The sequence below is a fragment of the Octodon degus genome, unplaced genomic scaffold, assembly GCF_000260255.1.
Source record: "Octodon degus isolate 3935 unplaced genomic scaffold, OctDeg1.0 scaffold00001, whole genome shotgun sequence".
Taxonomy (NCBI): Eukaryota; Metazoa; Chordata; class Mammalia; order Rodentia; family Octodontidae; genus Octodon; species Octodon degus.
The window spans coordinates 21,245,850-21,267,956 of NW_004524577.1; the positions used below are offsets into that span (position 1 = coordinate 21,245,850).

The following is a 22,107-nucleotide window of genomic DNA, read 5'->3' on the forward strand; positions in this document are numbered from 1 at the left end:
AGTACATTTCAAAATTAAAATTTTCAAAGCATTTCTTGGTTGCCTGGACTCAGGAATAATATTTATCATTTCATTTTAAACCCAAGATAGTATAGGCATATATAAAAACACATGAATATTTATTTTAAAATTAAACTACTGGGGCCGGAGAGCTAGTTCAGTAGAATAAGTGCTTGTCTCGCAAACACAGTGTCCTGAGTTCAATCCCTGGTACTGCAAAAATAAATAAATTAATTAAATTAAATTAAACTACTATAATACTGAGCTAAAAGCAGAAAAATGTAATAGTCTATGCTACATTACATTGAACTACTTATAGTCTCAGTATAAAGCTAAAAAGGATTTTTCTGCTTAAATATTTTCTGTAGATGTTAAAGTAATATAAATATATGGGACACAATGCAGTTTTATAGTACAAATGAAGTTTTATTCATCTGTTTCTCTATTTTTCTTTCAAACCAATATGTTGGCACTGTATATAAACATTTATAAAATTTGTTGACAGTAAATTGAGAACAATGAATAATAGTGATAAAATTTTAGAAATAATAGAAAATAACATACTTTATGCTAATAATGGGAAAATCAAAAACTATCACATTTATAGTTTAAGAAGCATCTCACAAGCCATGGAGGTAGATTAGCAGCACAGGCACCTGCCTGGCTAACTCAGGGTACTGAGTTCAATCCCTGGTACCAAAAAGGAAAAGAATTATATCTCAAATGGTTTCTTCAATCAATGTGACCAGTAAACTTGGTAAATGGAATAGAAAAGACTTTTTATAGCATGATAAAAGGAACAGATTTTGTTTTAAAGTACCACTTTCAAGAAGTAGCATTACCATATTAAAATTACTTGATTCTTTTTGTTAATCCCAGTAATTGAACTAAGCTAGTTGAAATATAAGTTGTGATACTCTAATAGGCTAAATTACAATCTGTATTTATGGTTAAGTGAAATGAAATCATAACATGTGTACATAGATATTTAACAGACATTTAAATTAAATAGCATTAGGATGGTCCAAGCCATCTTAATTACATTCACTGATACTTTTTAATGTCAGTCATTAAGTGAATTTTTAAAATATGTTTAGAAAAATAATCTTTTATTTTACTTATTTATATTATATAAAATAGCTTTTCCTTATATTTATTATACTGTATATTAACTTTATCACATTGCCTGAAATAGAAAGATAAAATTAAAAATATGTTTCTAATTTCATGATTTTAAGATACTACCAAAATTTAATATTGATATGTTTTTCATAGTTTAAAATGTACTCATACATTATCTTAATCCTCACAAGCAGATTTTGAGTTAGATACATTATTCATTTTAGTTGAAGATGTTCAAAGAAATAAATGACTTATTAAAGACCACAAAGCTAATATTCTATAGCTTTCCATCAAGTACAAATATGAAGGTTTTTTTTTTTTTTTGTATTTTAGGGAAGGCTCTACAGGGTATTCAGGTTCTCCCTACTAGATCAGACTCGTAGTGATCCACTTGTTTACAGGCTCCCAAGAGCTGGGATTACAGCTGTGCACCACCACGCCCAGTCTCAATTGCCATCTCAGCGTACCCCAGGGACAGGGCCAGCACAGCAGGCCTGGGGATTACGTCCCCAGCCCCTGAGCCTGCCTGCAGGTACTTTAATCCACTGAGCTATTTGGCTGGCCCTACAAATATGAAGTATTTGTAAGCGTTCCATTTCTTTTATATGTTTTAGTCCAAGCTGAAGATCCTTAACAATTAATGACATACTGAAGCTTTCTACCGATCTTTAATCTACCTCCCTAGCTAAAAGCTCAGAAAACAGATTGCTTTGTGTTTTCTGCAAAGATATATCCATTTTGATCCATTTTGATTCCTTTTTTTTTTTTTTTTTTTTTTGGTGGTACCAGGGATCGAACTCAGGACCTTGCACTTGCCAGGCAAGCACTTATTCCACTGAGCTATCTCCCCACCCTGTTATACATACATGTTGAAAGTAGTGTACATTGTCTTTTATTTTATCATGTTAATCCCACTGCATACTTTAAAAAAATTACTGATAAGTAATTAACTGTTTCTGTCTATGACCCCATGTGGTCAATGAGTCAAGCCTTCACCCACTTAAGAATAAGGAAGTTACATTATAGAAGTAAGAAGTATATAATGAAAACATTGCTAGAAAGATAATGTATGAGGGATAACATGACCATTTTGCTAAGTAGGCCACTGTTTACTAAATTGTCTTTGATTCATGATTTAACAGTCAATATATGATTGACTGATTAATGGGATTTTTTTATCTGTTACGTAAACCATGATTTGAGAGATGACAAAACTTGGCAGTCTCGATCCCCCATGATCCAGGCCCGATGCTCCCCCATTCGGCTTCACTACAGTATCACACAGTGAACAGCACCCTAAATTTTTCAGTATTTTGGCAAAAGTACATTTAAAATTAAGCCTTGGTCCTAATTCATTGGTAGCTTAATTAAATTATGTTTCTTTGTCATTATAGAAAGGCAAGACAAGATCAAAAGACTGCTTTGGTGGCAAAGTAGAACTAATTTTATTCATTTTTTTGTCATTTCATTTATAGAACTCACGTTATTCATTATTTTTGACTTTTAATTAATAACATATGACCATGATATTTATCCATCACTTAATCTCAATATAAACTAGTTAGAATATCATTTACAAATACATTGTATTTTCTCTAACTTTAAACTTAAATTTGCATTACTAAATACATGTATGCACATCTGGATTTTTTAACTGTTGTTACATAACAGGGCTTATAAGTGATGATTTTCAGTTTTGCTTGAATATTACTTACTGTAAAAGAATTGGAAAGGATGAAATTTTAATGATTCAGATAGTCATCCAAGAATATTTTAATGAAATTGATAATATAAATTTGGGAAGATAAAAAATACTAAAACAATCACGAGTAATCTATACAATATTTCCAAAATAAAAATTGACCACAATATTGAAAAGGAGTGCTAGTTAACGTAATATATCATCCCACTTATCGCTGCTTGTGGCCTCACATCAGCTCACAACTTCCCATGCAGACCTGCAGGGGAGCAAGTGCTTCCTAATCCTGCTACCGGAAATGTAGCACATGGACCCATGCCAAGCTGCAGACTGCTTGTTTTGAGCCCTCAAGGACCGACGCAGTCCACACCTTCAGAATGCAAGATCAGCTACCTCAGACACAAATTTTGATTGTTTTTTTTTTTTTCTTGGATGTATTTCTTTCTGAAGAAATCACTATGTTGAGTTATATTCTGATCTGGTCTTCTCCCGCCCTTGAGCGCTGGATTGTGGACTGTCTGCCCTGAGTCATTTTAAAAATGATTTCTAAGTCACTCACTAACTCCTCCACAACAACAAATGCAAACACAACAACAAAGGTAGACAAACAGATTATCATTTCCATTCTCTCATTCCATCCCAATGACAAGTGCTGGACAGACTATAATACAGTTAAATTGCTCCTTGATTATACAATGAGGAATGTTCACCTGTAAAATTTTCAATAACTAAATCAATGGTTAATTGAAATAGTTACGATCAGAAGCACGTGATTCAATTAGAAATTAGAGAAAACCAATGGCAAGTGTTCAAAGCAGTTTCAGGGGGCTGGGGAGACGGTTCAGTAGAATAAGTGCTTGCCTGTATAGCTCAAGGGCCTCAGTTCAATCCCTGGTTCCGCAAAAAAAAAATCAGTTTCAAAAATTTTTGCTGGACATAATGCCAGAACAAAATTAGACGCCTACGTCATTTGTCTCAAACTCCTATCTTTACATTTCCTTGAACATGAAATTAGATAGCATAAGGACGTGAACACAGTTTCAGTCTGATGCCAAATCCATGAAAATTAATGGAGGCCCACATTAACTGGCTTTTTAGGGTCTTGCTTTAATTTAACTCTTAGGCCTGTGTCAGGGTAGTAGAAATCACAAAAGAATTTTTCTTTGTTCTGTGAAAATCACTTCTCTAGGTCATGGCTGAAATAAGAAACAGAAGCACTTTAATAAACTGCCACAAAATAAGTAGCTATCATAAGGTGAAAAAGAAGCCATTTCAATTAAAATATACTATAAATAAGTGTCACTGTTGTGCACACTAAGAATTAGACACATTTAAAGTCCTAGGGCTTTACCTCCTCTGGCTTTGGAAGAGTGCCTTGCAGTAGTAGACATGCATTCCTGCTCACGAAAGCCCTAGACCAAGCTTAGAAATAAGTTCTGCTTCCCTTCCCCTCAAAGTAAAGAGACTTGGACTGGCTTGAAAGAAAGGCTTCAACAGTTCCTCTTCCTGAAAACCGCTGGCTTCATAGAGTTCACACATAGCACAGTGGGATTCATGAAATGACTTCGTCCATGCTAACAAGCTTGTGACAGGCTTGATCTTTGTATCAGCATTCTGTGCGCCCCTCTTTGAATTTATTTTTCTGTGAAATGTTTTCCTTTAATGTACTGTCCTTTTTACATTGAAGTGATTCATGCATGTCGTGACATCAGTTTGATACGATGCTGACCTGAAAAGTATTCAAGACAGTATTTCACGTTTGTTTGTTGTCTTGCATGCAGGTGAATCTGGTGTGGAAGAGTGGTCCCAGTGGAGCTCCTGCTCAGTTACTTGTGGTCAAGGGTCGCAGGTGCGAACCAGAACTTGTGTATCACCTTACGGGACACACTGCAGCGGCCCATTAAGAGAATCAAGGGTTTGCAATAACACTGCCCTCTGTCCAGGTAGTGTTAGCAGTAACTACAACTGTGGATGTTATTGAATTGTGTCATGCTACGCATTTGGGACGATTTGTTATTTTCATGCAAATGGGGTAGAACCATTTTAATTAAGGCGGATAAGTGTAATTCTTATTCCACTGTGGTATTTTATTATGTCTATAATTATTTCTGATTCCAAGCAGTCAAGATGTCAAATGAGTAACTGCCTTCCACTGCAAATACCAGGTTCAAGTTTCTGTATATGCTGCTAATAGCAGAAGAGGATATGATTTCTATATTTTTGATGGTGAAGATATCCAATTCATTGTTTGAGGAAAAATTTGATTTCTAAGTATAGCAGAAATGTACAGAGCCATTGCTTAAGCCAGTGATTCATGATCTTTGAAGCAGTCAGCAATTTCCATATCACTCATGTGACCCTCTCAGGCAACACAGTGTCTCGGGCCAAAGAGCTTTTGTTGATGTGATGAACTGCCCTGAAGTTGCTGTTCTCATCAGAGTCATCTACTAACATCATTATGAAGAGAGAGAAAGAGAGAGAGGGAGACAGAGACAGAGACAGAGAACCTTACTTTCTTAATACTCATTAGAGCTCAATAGCTTGCCCAGTTAGGATCAGGTTTTCAATGTTGCATCAAAACCCGATCCTTCAGCTGGTGCACATATGTGTACGGTAGTTGTGTCTCCCTTCCACACTACTGACTTTAATGTAAAAATAAATACTATTCGAAATCGAACCTTGAAGAAATCTGCTGCACAAGAAGTTATGCATCCACGGAACTATATCTTTAGTCACTCATTTCGTGGATGGGAGACTTCACAACAAACTTACGGACTGCTACAGTTGACCCTGAATTTTATATATAATCTTTCCAGTGGCCTCCAAGAAGGGAGTGGCTGTGAAGAACGCGACTTGCACTGTAGGCAGTGTCACATCCACTAAACGATTCCTCCAAGTTTTCTAGTGAGCTCCACTTGCGGAGAAGACTGATTCTGCATTTGCTAAAAACAAGAGTACAGCTGGAGAATAGGCACTGTCCTCCTCTAGGAGACAGTCTTTTCAGTTTATTTATTTTTTTTAAAAGGATACAGAATTTCTGACTTATGAGGAGACAATGTCCTGAGGATGTGTTCCACAGCCACGTGAATCTACTCAGCACTGTTGAGTTGTACACTGAAGAAGGCTTCAGTGGTCAGCTTGCTGTTGTGCGGCTCTTTTCACAATAATAAAAAGCATAAAAGAATAAGAAGGTGGAGTTAATGATGGGGAGAAGTATGGAAGGGAAGCTACAGTGAAGTGGGAGACCACGTTAGCATGGAATGGAGAGGGAACTAAGCGGGACAGGAGGAAGAAGTGCAGCAGGGCAGAAAGTTGAAAGTTCTGAGGAAAGAATCAGCAAGAAGAAAATCAATAATGGCTTTAGAAAACAAGAACAATTAACGAGGGTCAGTGGGAATTGGACTAGATGCAAGAGAGCAGAAGAGAAAAAGACAGGAAATACGGGAGTCGTGGAAAGGAAAGGACATTGAAAAAAACAGGTGATCGAAAAGAAGGGTCCTGGGACAAACACATTCTGGGCACAGAAGGCAAAGGAAGGCAAGCAAGAAGGAACGAAGGATTTCTTTTTAATTTTTAAAAATCTTTTATTTATTTATATATTTGGTATAGGGTCTCACTACACAACTGGCACTCGTAGTGATCCTCCTGTTTTAGCCTCACTAGCGCTGGGACACCACGCCTGGTTTTGTTGGCCTGCTTCCCTGGAGGGCATGCGGTGCAGGGGATTGAACCCAGGTCCTTGTGTTTGTCAGGCAGGCGCTTAGGCCCTGGAGCTATCTGCCAGCCCCTGAAGCGGAGGATTTAGAAGTGAAGTCTTGAGGTCACAGGGACAGTGCTGTGTGTCCTCCTCTGAGTAAGAGCAGAGCAGGTTCTCTAGAAAAATCCCCAAAATGGCACCCACTCGAGTACTTAGGTGACGTCCCAGGATCAAGTTCCCTGTGCTTGAAGTAAGCAATAGTGACATAAGTAGGTGCCCTTGACATGTACTCTTATCCTACCAGTGTCCGTATGGTGGTCAAGAGGCCTTCAACACGAAAGGGCACCATCTCCTGGCAAACATCTCCCGTGGAGTCTGAAGAGTAATTTAGCAAATCTATTATTTAAATTTAAAAAGTTCGTTTTTTTTGTTTGTTTGTTTGTTTGTTTTTTTACAAAAAATTATGTGCAGCACAACAACTACCAAATGCCTCCAGCTGCTCCGCGCAGCTTTGCGTTCCGAGCCCGAGGGCCAGCCCCTGGCTGCGCATGCGCCCAGGCTGACCAGCCTGGTCTCGCCCTTCTGCCGCAGGCCTCTGTCCACGCCCACCTGACCACCAAGGGCACCTTGGCAGCACGAGCGCGCTTCGCCCTGCACAGGTGCCAAGCCCTGTCTTGCCCCTTGTGTTTGATGTGCAGAAAACTAACATCCTGTGACTTACAGTTTTCTTTGATTTCTAAACCTTTTTTACTTTTCACCTACAGAAGTACTGCCAATTACGAAGCAACCTCAATTTCCTTTTCACTTTCATATGCATGAAGTATTTGTCTTTTCAAGATTAATACTGATAAGAAAAGCCTATCTTTTAATTGTTGTTATACTTGTTTATTGAATTAAAGAAACAAGTTTTGTTGATTTAATTTTCCAAATATGAAGAATAATTTAGCAATTGCATCATTTAGAAAATGTTTGATAGGTATCTTGATATAAGAAGTTGGGATTTCTTTTATGTGGTTATTGTTTGTTATGAAATACTTTGTGTTCAGTATTTCCCTTATTTGACAAAGATAAATATGTATTTTCTTTTCAGTCTTTTATATTCTGAAAATAATAGGGGGTAAGGGAATTTTAAAACAATTTAAATTTTAAATAGTATTTTTAACAATGTAAATGTATTACTGATGTAATGAATTCCAACGAAAATTAGTTCAGGCATCAATAACTGACTTGCTAAACTGTGACATCTAGCTTTATTTGACATCTAATGAATAAAATTGGCACAAGAGAAGAATAAATTGAAAATAAAATTCACTGTCCACAAAATAAGTGGATTGATACACTGAGAGCTTATATTTATCGGTACTATAGACACTAACCAATAATGTTATAAATTTGTTCACTTTTGTTCATCATATTCAAATTTCAAAAGAAGGGCTTTGAAAAATTAATTTGTGTAATACAGTGTTACTTCTATCAAGGACCCTAAGATAGCCAGTCTTTTGAATAGTGTTTGCATTGACATTATTCACTTTCAACAGCTCTTACTATTTCAAATAGAAAAGAATGTGATAAACAGAAATCATAGAGATGCGTGGAACACGACACTCCACTCTATGTGCCATCCTGGTTGAGTCGTGTGCCTGCTCCGAGGTTTTCACACTCTGAAATCCACTGCTGCTGTTTTGACCTTGATAGGTCTTTGCTGCAAGGATCTGTCCTGTGCATTCTGAATTTTTAGCACCAAGCGTGCCCTCTGCCCATGGCATGAAATTGCATCCCATCTTCCTCCAAGTTGTAATGACCAGCAATTACCTAATGCATATAATCTGGGCCTCGTTTTCATAGGCTAAAGTAGAATGGTTATGGAAATTTTTTGAGTAAATATTAAAGTTATTATATCCATTTTTTTCTTAAGAAAAAAACCCTTTATTTAGAAAGGACTGTTTAGCTGAGCATGGTGGTGCAGGCCTGTAATCCCAGCACTTGGGAGGCTGGAACATGAGGATTACCATGAATTCAAGGCCAGAGAGAGTTACATAGTAAATTCAAGGCCAACCCGAACTACATGGTGTGACCCTGGGTCCAAAAAAAAAAGTTGGTTTTTTTTTTTTTTTTTTACAAAAATTTATGTGCAGCACAATCTAAGTTACAAGATCATTTGTATGTATATTTTAAAATCTGATAATGTATTTTTAAAATTATTTTCCATTTTCTATTTTGTCAGCATAAATTATTTATGATACCAGAAATAAAGGAAACCATAAAAGTGGATAAATTTGATTTAAATGCAATAGTTTTATTAGAAAAGTTTTTGGTAAGATCATTTTTCACATTAACTGATTTATATATTTTTCCTGAAAAGTAAAAATTTATTTAACAATTTTCTGTCAAACTGCAAACATCTTATTTTTATCATCAATCTTTTGAGTAACATTTATAGATGTTAAGGTTTGTTTTACATTTCTTACCTGCAATTGCTAAATGTTAATACCTAATATCTTTGGCAAATAAAAAAAGAAAAATTTTTAAAGGATCTCAATGTGTCAAGAAGCTTCACCATACAGCAGCAAGGACTACTACAGACTACTGTTACTCATTTTTTGAGGATTCTAATTCCATGATTTAATAAGCCATCACAATTAATTAGCATGTTTTGATACTGATGAAGAATTGTCAGATTTCTAGCTTTTTCTCTCAGGTTTTACAGTGTGTATAGTGCAATATGATCTGATAGATGAAAAATGAACAGAATTAGTAACATAAATGTCATATAATACTAACATTTTGGGGCTGGTGAGATGGCTCAGTGGTCTAAAGCACCTACTTAGAACAAGAGTAGCAAAGCACAGGAACCACGGTTCAGTCCCCCAGCACCACATGCCAGCCAGCCCCGCCCCCTGGTGGGCTGAGCTGGCCACACACACACACACACACACACACATAAATAAATAAAATTAAAAAAAAAATACTAACACTTGACATAGAACATAAAGGTTTTTTTTTTTTAATGGAAAACCTTGGTAATTTGAAAGAAATACAAAAATTGATAAAAATGTAAATCTTATAAGACAAAACGTATTAATGTAAGTTTAAAATATTATTTCATAATCATACATGCATAAATATACATATTTACTCATAAATGTATGTATTTACATGTAAATATACATATTCCCATATATATTATATATAAAGACTTGTAACTTATTCTAATTTCATTGACTTGCTAATCAACTTTGATTTCACCAAAGCTTTGTGGGAAAAACTTTACAAAATCAGTTTCTTTCAATCTCTTAGTCTTTACCTATATATCATTTTATAAATATTTTCCATCAAGTTGCACAAAAGGTTTGAGTTTTTCATTGATTAATTAAAATGGTGCATTTCTGAATATTTGAATGTATTTTCACAACCAACTGAGGTAACTCTGTGGATGGGGTACCTCACTACTAAGGTGTGAGATATTTGAGCTTCTTTCCAAATTTATTTATTTATGGTTGAAATTGACATGTGCAACTCTACATTTATGACATGCTGAATTAGTTTGAGAATATGTGCATGTCAGACAGCTAAGCACAACTGTTGTTAAGGACAGTGTATTGTATTTGTGAAAAATGCTAGAAAAGTGGGTTCTAATAATCTCACCCACAAAATGCTAGGCATGTGTGGCCATGCATTTGCTAATGGTTAGATTTAAACATATGTGTGCTTTAAAATAACAAATTGATCAGAATACACATGAAGAAAATTCTGGATATATTGGTTTTCATTTGCACAAGTGCTGTCCCTCATTTCTGTGGACTAGTGCTCTTTCCTATCAGTGTTAAGAGCTTAAATATCTTTTTTTGGATTCACTCAAAATGTATGCCCCTTTCTTCTTCTCAGTAAGCTTTATATCAAATATGTGTACTCTTTGAGCTTCTCAGAGTATACTAGGGCTAGAAGTTCAACTCCAAAATAAAACCTTGACCCCTATGGAACTTTTTTTTTTCTTTTTCTGTTCTTGTCCACTATTACTTAGTAGGCCAAATGTTAAGAATTAGAGTCAGAGACTGGGTGTAGTGGTGTGTACCTATAGTCCCAGTGCTTGAGAAGCTGAAAACAGGAGGATCACTGTGAGTCTGATCTGTGTAGTGAGACCTTGTAGACCCTGTACTAAATGTGAAGAAAACAACAACAACAAGAATTCGAATCAGAGCAGTGATTTGAAAATTCATGGAAGAAATCTAATTATTTTTTAATACTAGGAATTGAACTTGGGACCTTATACTTTCCAGGCAGGCACTATGCCACTCATCCCTGTCCCAAGAATCTTAATTTTCACTTATCAACTTATACGCACAGTGGCTCTTATGAAAGAACACACTTCATTACTGTTTTTGACGAAGCTTGAATTCATTGTGGTAGGACATGCAAAATATGGGTACATTCATAATAATGTTACATAGTTATAAATTTGTGGAGAATTTTCTTTTAAAAATTTCTATTAATTAGGAGGGCCTCCACTTCCACGAAGTCCAGGAATAGTGTCTTCCGGTTCCATGACCATTGGAAGGAGGTCTTCATTTGATCACTCATTTTGAAATAGGGAAAGGGAGCTATTTCATGCAAATAGGCGCAGTGTTTCCACTGTCCCCCTTATTTAAAAGATGATGAACTTAAAGCCCCAAATTTTAAATAACAGAAATAATTTATTTCCTAAAATGAAAGGTTAACAACTATTTGAAATGCATACCGTCAGTAGATTTTTCTAACATAGTAAAAGTCTTTAATACTAAAATTTTACAAAGGTTGGCCTCTAAATATTTAAAAACAAATTTAACTCCTAAAGTTAAATTATTTATTTTTTAAATATTACATCAAAAGTTACTTTTTATATTCCACCTTAGTTGATCTTATTTTGACTTAAAAATAATTATCATTGTTTTACCAACCAGAAAAGAGGGGCATTTCCACTTAAAAAAATAGGAAAAGTTTAGAATTTATAATATGTGTAGCAAATGCAGCAAATAGATACCTAATGTTTTCTGTATTATTTTGATGAATGTTTAAATTTAGTTTTTAATTTCATGAAAGTGTTATTACAACTATTTAAAAATATACTTGTACTTTGAAGAATGTTTCTTAATTTTACATAGAGAAATCGTCACTTTCCCTCTTTGCTTGTGTTGTTGAAGCTTGTTTGCTTTGTTGCAGTCCATGGAGTTTGGGAGGAATGGTCCCCGTGGAGCTTGTGTTCATTTACGTGTGGTCGAGGCCAGAGAACGAGAACACGATCGTGCACCCCTCCTCAGTACGGAGGGCGGCCCTGTGAGGGGCCCGAGACACATCATAAGCCCTGTAACATTGCTCTCTGTCCAGGTGAGCATATCCTGCGTTTGTTGCACTTTGCATTATGTACTGCATTTGTGGTTTGTAATGGGCATGGGCTGGATCAACAGTACAACTTGCATCTCATCATGCTGGAAAACATCCTCCACTAGCGCTGGCTCCTGGCTCTGACGTCATCAGGTGCACGGATGTATTGTATTTCCTGGAGTGAGTACACTGAGCCTTCATCTTTCTTGGGTTTCTAGAAAGGTATATAGTAATGCTTTCCAATAAATGTGTCTCAACATTTAGTTTTCATTTCTGGGAAAATTCCAACAATTTCAAATACTTGGTAGTGATTCCCTCTATCCAGTACTAGAAAAGTCTCTCCAATGTCATTCCCTCTTGTTCCATCCATGGAGGAAAGAAAATGCGCCATGACAGTGGGTGAAAGTAACTGATACTGGGAACGGGCTTTCCTGATCTGTTACCAGCTGTGGAAGTCAATGAGGCTGTATGCGATATTTATGGGATTAGAAGATGGTCATCTATTCTTGAGGGTTTTTTTTCATCTTAACTTTCTATTTATGCTGTTAATTTTATCTATCTTATGAGAGAGAGAGAGAGAGAGAGAGAGAGAGAGAGAGAGAGAGAGAGAGAGAGATCTTCGTAATGCTGTTACTTAGATTACTCCAACATGAAAACAGTATCCCCAGTGGGTAAGGTTGAGCTTCGGCCTCAAAAGGCTCTCCATCTGCAGGGAAGCCGCTCGCCTATAAATGACAGGCCCTCTAGTACAGACAAGAGTGGTGAATGAGGGGCCTGGGAGATGGCTCAGTGGAATAAGCGCTTCCCTGGAAAGTGCAAGGGTCTGAGTTCAATCCCCAGTTCCGCCAAAAAAAAAAAAAATGTGGTGAATGACAGTCGCACCGAGATCAGCCTCATAACATGTGAAAATGCACTCAGACACCTTGAGAGATTTCGCCGCCTTTTCTTTTCACATTTGCTGCGTGCAGTCAGCATCCTGGAATAGATCCAGTCCCGTTTGCACCATAGACTCCCCGAATTAATATGTTATGAGCCAGTGTTTCAAGTTCTGGAAATGTTCGTATCTAAAACATCTGAGGAATGCGGAAAACTATGGGACATATAGACAGAGTGGCACTAACTGGCTAATTATTCCCTTTCCGTCAGCAAAGACTTCTAGGTATTCAGTGGCACACACTTAAAGTTCAAAGAGTCTTACTAAGAAAGCCTTATGAATTCTATGAAGTACAAGTGTAATTCATAGAAATCAGTAGTCACGTAATTATGAAACTAGGGATTGAATTATGATTGCTTATTTGTAAATAATTCCCAGAAAACCTGTTCGTAAGATTGGGTGTGTTCTGTTTGTTCTTTCTTGCTCTTAGCCAAGTGTGTGCGTGTTCACACACACGCTTTCCACCTTACGTTTTATCCATGGACTTTGGAAAAATCCCATTTGTAATTTTAATTTTTTAGTTCCGATGTGTGTCCTTTATGGATAATCAAATGTAGCTCATTCTTACACATTTATAGGGTGTGCAAATAGATAGTGGGGTAAATAAAGCAATATTTACATATAGAATCTGTTAGCACTTTAATAGATATAATCCCTTACCTCAGTTGTCACTGGTAAGTACTAAGATACATGGTGCTGAGCAGCTGAAGTGTTATGAATAGTGTTTCTTAAAGTCTACTTCCCATGGACTTTTTGAGAGATAAAATACTTAGACATCAGGAAATCTGGGGCTTTTTTATCATTCAGCTATGAATATTCATTCTTTATTTTTAATTCATTTTATTGGCATATATTATATGTGCATAAAGGTAACATTTATCACGGGGAATGTACCTGTACAGGATCTGTCTTGTCTCTTCTCTTACCATTCCTCTCCCCTCCTTTAAGGCCTTCTTCCCCTCCTTATTTACAAAATGTTTCCATTTTCTCCTTTCTCCATTCCCTTCTTTCTGTCCCCACTCCCTCATCCTTTGTTTCTCTTCCCACTGGAACATTTTCTTCCCTTCTCCCTACACCAGTTATGCATTTTGATCCTTATTGACACTTTTGGTTTCTCACACCAGAGAAGCAATGTGATTTTTAAATAAGCATGTCCAATTTATTTCACTTAAAAGTATGGTTTTGTGGTACATTCATTTATCTAAAATCTCAAGTTTATCCTTCTTTATGGCAGAGTGTAGTACTCCATTGTATTAAAAAATATTTATTCATTCATCCATTGATGGGCATTTGGACTCTTTCCAAGATTTAGCTATTATAAATTATGCTTCTGTAAACAAGATTGTCCATATGTCACTGTGGTAAGATGCTATTAAATCTTTTGAAAAGAATCAAAGAAGCTGTGTTTAATGGAACCTCTAATCCTAGGTGGTTCTTTTGGAATCTCCACACTGACTTCCACAGTGGTTGTGCCAGTCTACACTCCCACGAACGGCGGGGAAGCGTTCCTTTCCCCACAGCCCCTCCAGTATGTGCTAGAAATCTATTGTAAGATAGAATAGGTAGAACTCTTCAGAATAGAGGTATGGGCAAAACCTTTTTTTTTTTTTTTAAAGAAAATCTTAATCTCATAGGAAATATTACAAAGAATCAACATCAAGTATCTCATTGTATTAAAGAACTTTGAAACAGCAGAAGAAATCATTAAGAGTGAAGACAGGACCCACGGAGTGGAAAAATATTTTTGTGAGCTATTCCTCAGACAAAGGACTAATATCCAGAATATATAAAGAGCTCAAAAACTCAGACCGCCCCAAATTTACAAACCCAATCCAAATGTGGGCTTCTGAAATTAATAGAGACTTTTCAGATTAGAAAGTACAAGTAGCAAATAGATACATTAAAAATGTTCAGCATCGATGGTCATTCAAGAGATGCAAATTAAAACAACACTGAGATTCCATCTCACTCCAGAAAGAATGGCTGTCATTGGTATGCTTTTTTTTTTTAGTTGAAGTAGTTGTGGCTTTATTATTCACCCATAACCATGCATCTTATCAAGTGAATAGATTTCTAGTCTGTAGTCATTGGAAGCATACATCACAACTAAAATCAGGTGCCTGTTTTTTTTTTTTTTTTTTTTTTTGGTGGTAGCAGGGATCGAACTCAGGACCCTGCACTTGCAAGGCAAGCACTTATTCCACTGAGCTGTCTCGCCAGTCCCTGTCTTTCTTATAGATCCTTCATTTTAAGAAATTCTGTTTATATAATTTTTAAGTCTGGCCCAGCTTGAATTCTTTCTTAAATGAGCATTATGGGTTTGTCTCTGTGTACTTAAATTCACCATATGCCATCTGATTCCTATTATTTTATTCTTGAATTTAGTTGTTCAATAAAAGATATGCTATCATGTTGTATTTCAATGTACTTATTATCCAAAAGAGAACTGTAATATATGTGATCTTTTTAAAATGTTTTTATACTCTACCAAAACATTTTATATAATGATTTGAAACTATAGAAAACATTTGCCACGATCGTCTGGAATCCCCCTTGAAATAGTTGTGTGATAGCTCAATTCAGGCACTGTCACTGAATATAAAACCAGCATCAAGGATCAACTAAGTATAAGACAGTGCTGTGAAAAATACATTTAAACACATTCATATGCAAATTTGACTGAAGTTCTTACAAATGCATATAAGTTCTCTAGCCCCAGTCCCCTAGACAGGAAGTGCCAGGGAGGGCAATAGCTCAGAGCAATAAGTGCTTTCCTGGCCAGTGCAAGGTCCTGAGTTCAATCCCTGGCACCAAAAGAAAAAAAACAGAAAGAAAGACTAGTATAAAGGAAGTGCCCTAGTAATACAGAGTGTGGGAGAAGGCCCACACTGGAAATCTGTGGTTACTTAGATGAAGTACAAGCTGCAGAGGATCATACAAAACTCTGTTCACTGTACCTCCACTCACCGCTTTGCAGAGTTACACCTTGTGAGGGATGGTGTTGACAGTAGCGCCGTGGTGTGGGGCCCCACTAGAAGAGCATCCCAGCATTTCGCTTTTGAGCATCATGTGTAACCGTTGTGCTGAAGTAGCCACCGTGTGGGAATTCTTCATGTCAAATCATGAATTAGTATTTCTACACAGTCTGGTAGCTCCCTGTGAGTCAGCGTCCAAGTGTTCTTCCACCCCTTCTCTGGTGAGGGGAACTGCCTTCCTGGGATCCATATAAGGACAATAAGGTGAAAGGCGGGGGGCGAGGATGTGACGTTCCCTCATCTATTGCTGCTTGCTAATTTGTAAATTCCCTCGGGAACGTGTATGGCTGTATGTAGGACCTTAGTGATCTGTGTCCCATCTTCCAATATGGGGTTTTGTTTTGTTTTCTCTGAGTTTCCATCATCACTTATGAACACTGACTTCATAATCTTACTGATGTTTCACAGTCCATGGACCTTCTCCCACATGTTTGCTTGTCTTTCCGTGGGAATGGGGGATTGAACTCAGGCCCTTGGGCTTGCCAGGCAAACGCTTATTCTACTGAGCCATCTCCCCAGTCCCCTTTCCGTGCTACTTTGTACCTTCTCATGTGCAGTAAACTAATTCACTCGACATGAAAATAGGAAAATTATTAATACTCATCTCAATGTTTAAAGGATAGTTTCCACATACTTTTAATAATATATGAATATTGTATAGTAGAAGTGGAAATATCTTAAACATTCACAAAACAACACATCTAAATGTAGATTTTTACTTAGTTATATCACTGTATACTCCTCTGATTATTTCTTCATCTGTAAAATGGGGACAATAGTGATGCCTGCTTTCATATTAAGAGGATTATACAAGGAGTTATAAGGGACAGAACTTGGTTTACTTTTAGCAAGCATTGTCAGACAATTAAGTCCTGTTGATATCTTCCAGCAAAAGCCCACCAGAATGACAATTTGAGTTTGTTACTCTTGCCAGTGAGGTCAAACCCACACAGGGAAATCTGAGGCATTCTTGAGAATATTAGGAAATACTCATCTAGGGACTTGGGCTGCCAAAGTTAGGTGATTTGGGGAGGACCTAAAAAAGTGCAACTTCCTTCTGGATTAGATGCTGCTGGATCTATACTAGATATTTGAATGAATTATCTAGAAGAAAAGGGAGATTATAAGTGGTTAAGATCATAGCACTGATGTCGCTGGGTAAGTTGGTACTCTTGGGTATCGTGTTGTAGTCTTCGAAGTGAACATGTCTAATGAGAATGTTCCCTAGTTGCCTAAGGCCAACAAGAGAGAGCACAGGGCAGATCTAGCTGGGCACCCGGCACCCTCGGCGCAGGCCAGCCGTGTCAGATCCCATCGCAGGATACCCCTTCTCTTCCTCTGTAGTGATCCAGTCACTGTAGGTGCCTTTGTCTTCAATGGTTTTGACTTTTATTTGTATTTAACTGGAAAGAGGGGTCAGACAGAATGGAAAGTTTGCATCCTCCTGCTATGCATAAACTAGGATATAAAATTTATATATCCCTTTTCCAAGATGTAACAATTATGAGAACATAGAAGCTTAAATCCAAAACCTCAAGGTTTATTTTATTGTAATTTACATTATAAATACTACACTCTTTGCCCCTTGCTGAGGAACAAGTTTGAGTCTGCTGTTTGTGTTAGCCTGCTATTTCTCAATCCAGAATGTATTTATGGGGTGGAGTAAATGTCACTGGACACAGCAATAAAATGATAGATTTATTGGAAATAAGTAATTTGCATTTACATACTGGAAATGTAAAAATTAATTATATTTAGTGGCCGAGTGGGCTGGAATACAGAGCACATGGATTAAATTTCAGTCCCAGTTCTTAATTAGAAATACTTACTTAGGCCTCTTATTTATCACCCCAATTTCTCAATTTTCTCATTTATAAAAGGTACCAAAAATTTATTACCCCTTCATCGTGTAACATTACTATTAAAATTAGGTAGAGAAGTATAAACCTTGATGTGAAGGGTATTTATCAAGATTTGTATGAAGCTATTAGTTTAACACTAAGGGGTTTTTAGAAGAAATTGGTCAAACAAACTCAACATGTACTGTTTTAGCCTCATGGTCTCCCTTGTAGACTTGGGGATCCTGCCTCTTGCCCCATGGCAGGGACATACATTTACCTGCGAGAGAGAAGCATGTCACATTGGCCAGGCTGTGTCTGACCACTGAGCACCTGCGGACCCAGGGCCCTGGGGATGCGGCCTTGGGCAGGCCCAGGGATATTTGGAAGCTCTTGTAAACCTGTAGACAATTGCCTAAGGGGAAGTCCTGAAGAATTCGCTGGGACCCACGGACCTTTGTCATCAGAGCACAATTCAGGTGGCCTAAAAATTCATCTTCAGCATCTGTAGGAGGGCCTGCCAGCCTTCCCTCAGTGGGGCACCCTTCCGGCAGATGCAGTGACCGGGATGAGATTAGACATTGTCCTGATGCTGCCTTGAAGGTGCCCACTGTCTCCACATGAGGGTACCATAATTTGAAATACAAACACTGACTTACCTGTTTTTGAATGAATTTGAATTTTACCTTCTTAAACTTTCTAGGCTGTTGTATGACAGATGTATTTTTGTGTCATTTTAAGTACTTGGCACTATTCCAGCTGTCTTTATTTCTTAGCTTTTAAGAATTTTTAATTGTGGCTTTCTTAACCTGGATGTGCTTTATGTTGCTATTTAGTTTTTCCTGCTTTAAATTTTTTTTAACATCTTTACTATTCTGTTAGCCTTACCATAGTCACTTGCTTACATAGGCAGTTCAAAGTTTTAAAAAGGATCACTGCATTTTAAAATTTTCTGCCTTTAAGGGCCGGCAAATAGCTCAGCGGATCAAAGCACCGCAAGCATGCTTAGGGGCCAGGGGTTTGATCCCAGGCCTGTGGTGCTGGCCCAGCCCCGGGGCGCACTGAGATGGTGCTTGAGACGGCATGGTGGCCCATGCCTGTAATCCCAGCTCTTGGGAGGCTGTAAACAGGAGAATCACTATGAGTAGAATCTAGTAGCAAGACCTTAACCACCCTGTAGTCCCTTCCCTAAAAATACAGAAAAAGTAAAACAAATAAATAAAATTTTCATCCTTTAGATTGATTTTAACATAGCAAATGGGAAGCATCTTCAGCACATATTCAAGAAAGAGGCCCTTCTACACTTGTGCCTCGTGCCCAGAAGCCCATTCCGGGTCACTGAGTAACTCCTAATGCAATGTGGACATGAACTCTGCAGCGCAGGGTCCGACCTGGGTTCCTCCTCCTTACAGCAGTACTCAACCTAGAATAATTCCTGAACACTTCTTTAATTACCCAGAGCTCACATGACTTAATGGATGAATACACAACCTGTCTTGTGATTATGTTACCCTTTCAATTCTATCACCAGCTACTAATCACTTGAAATTCAGCTGACAAAAATAATATTTTTATTAAAATATGTAATGGAATTTAATTCAGGTCCTGAACACAGGAGATAGCTGTAAACACCATTGCATCTTCATGTATATGCTAGGAGGAAGTGCATAAGCTATGAATTTGTCAGAGATCTAGCAATTTGGCTTCTGTAACTTTAACAATTTTGGATCCAGAAAATCTGGGCAATAGTCACATTGCTGAAGTGAAAAATGAACCGCCTTGTGACACTGGTGCATAGGGAAAGGCACCAATAATGGTCCGGCATGACTGATCTCCCAACATGCTCCCCATTTCAAAGCCTAGCCAGAGGTATTTTTGGATCTTACACTTGAGAAAGGAAAAAGAAAGGAATCCTACTGCAAGTGCCCATGATGGAGATGAAGAGAAATTAAAAACGTCTGAGAAAGAGTTAACTCTAGCCTGGGAAATAGCTCAGTGGCACAAGAGCCTGCCTGGCAAGTGCAAAGTCCTGAGTTCAATTACTGGTATCCAAGAAGAAAAGAAAAAAAAAAAAAAAGGATTAATTCTAACCTAATTGTGAACTATAGAAGTTATGTGCTCTACTACTTAGTGGCATGCCTGCCAAATTGGAGAGGGGGAAATGTGAGGATTACATTTCAGAGAAATTTGAAAGGCTCAGTGTTTTGTTGAAATATGTAGTAAAGAACTGCCATCATTGATTAGAATTTACTTTAACTCTAACCTGGATCCCGCTGAAAACCCTTCCTCATCCCTTCTTTCCAAGTACTATCCCCAGCACCCTCCCCAGCTTCTGTCACTGTCTTTCCACTGTCACCCTCCATGAGATCAGTGTAGGCTGGGCGCAGTGGCGCACACCTGTGATCCCAGCACTAGGGAAGCTGAGGCAGGAGGATCACCATGAGTTGGAGACCAGCACTGGGCTACGTAGTAAGTTCAAGCCAGCAGGGATTACAAGGAAAGATTATCTCTAAAACAAAACAGAACACAAACCCATGATTTCAACTTTACATGCTCCATGTAAGACCACAATAGAGTACTTGTTTACTATGCATGCGCGTTACACTTACCATAATGATCACGCGGTCTACTCATGTGGTTACGAAAACATTGTGATTGTGGACCACTTTTTTTTTTATGTATTTTGTACAGGGTCTCACTACACAGCTCGGACTCATAGTGATCCTCCTGTTTCAGCCGCCCCAGAGCTATGATTATAGGCGTGAGCCACCACGCTTGGCCTCTTGGACCACTTTGCTAATCCATTCATCAGCTGATGGAGTCTCCAGTTACTCCTCTTCCCTGGCTACCGTGACTAGGGTTCACAGGAGGATAGTTGCCTCTTTAACATACTGATTTCATTTCCGTTGTATACATATCCAGAAGTGGGGCTGCTGCACCAGTCAGTGATCCTACCTTTAACGTTTTTAATGATAAATGAATAATTTATCATTAAATTTAATGATAAATTTTAATTGTGAATACATTAGGTAAGTACTTATAAAAAATACCAAAACTAATTTTTTAAAACACTTAGGATAGTTTTTTATAGCATTGATTAAAAATTGCCATTTTGAAATACTTGTATCACATTTCTGTAATTACATACTTACCACATATAATGATCCCATTCCTCATAGGGAACTTGTGCCTGTACATAGGCTATCTTAATTCCTCTTTTCCCATCCCCGCCCCTCCCTTCACCCATCATCCCCTCCCCATTTATAAGAGCTTTGTTTCTAGTTTTCTCTTTCTACTTATTTTTATATTTATTTATTTATTTATTTATTTATTTATTGTTTGCAGTACCGAGGATTGAACTCCGGACCCTGCGCTTGCCGGGCAAGCACTTATTCTACGGAGCTATCTCTCCAGCCCTCTACATAGTTTTTTGAGGATGCCCCATCTGTTTTCTCTAATGACTGCAGCAACTTACCTCCCACCACCAGTGTGCAAGTGCTTTTATTTTTCCACCTCTTCACCAGCACTTGCTGTTGTTATCATTTTCAATAGTCCCTCTCACTAGGCTGGGGTGATCTCTCCTTATGGTTCTTGACCTTACTTGGCAAAATGACTCTTTACACGTGTACTACAGTTTTAATGAAATATTTTGCTCTGGAGTTTTGCTTTTTGTTTTTTTGGGTTTTTTTTTTTTTTTCGGTCTACAGGATCTATAGGGTCTCACTGTATAGATCAGACTCATAGTGATCCTCCTGTTTTCAGGCTCCCAAGCTCTGGGATTACAGGTGTGTGCTGCCACGCCCATTCTCACTCACCATTTCAGCAGGGCCTGGGGGGCAGGGACGGCACGGCGTTCAGGGGATCGAACCCCCACTGCTGCGCTCTGCCTAAGCAGGCTTTAGTCCACTGAGCTATCTGGCTGACACTGGAGTTCTTTAAGTTCCTTATACAGTCTAGCTTTTAACCCTTTGAGTGGTGTGCCATTATTTTTTTCATTTTCTACACTTGGATGAAATTTTTCTTTTCTGCATAGAAAGTTTTTAGTTTGATATGATATACTTTAGTTTTTTGTTTACTGTAATTTATGGTTCTTATTCAAAAAATCCTTTTCTATTCAAATGTCATGAAATACTTCCCCATGTTTTCTTCAGTAGTTTCATTATTTTTTTTCAGGTCTTACATTTTTGTCTTTAATCCTTTTTTTGAGTTGATTTTGGGAGCTAGTAAGATATTTGGTCTAGCTTTGTCCTTATCCAATTGTGTGGATATCCAATTTTCTAACCACTATTCAGCTCTTTTTTTTCTTTAATTGCTGTTTTAGTTGAGCGTTTTTATTTTTTGTTTTTGGTGCTGAGGACTGAACCCAAGGCTTCCAGCTTGCTAGGCAAGCATTCTACTGCTGAGCAAATCCCCAGCCCCATGCC

At 37.7% G+C, this 22,107-nt stretch overlaps 1 protein-coding gene across 1 annotated transcript in view; it reads left to right on the forward strand.

Moving 5' to 3' along the window:
- LOC101590894 (adhesion G protein-coupled receptor B3) overlaps positions 1-22,107 on the forward strand; it is a 157,224-nt gene that overhangs the window by 4,712 nt on the left and 130,405 nt on the right. Inside the window, 2 exon segments of the mRNA XM_023702069.1 lie at positions 4,603-4,764; positions 11,715-11,879. Coding sequence (XP_023557837.1) covers positions 4,603-4,764; positions 11,715-11,879 — 327 coding nt within the window.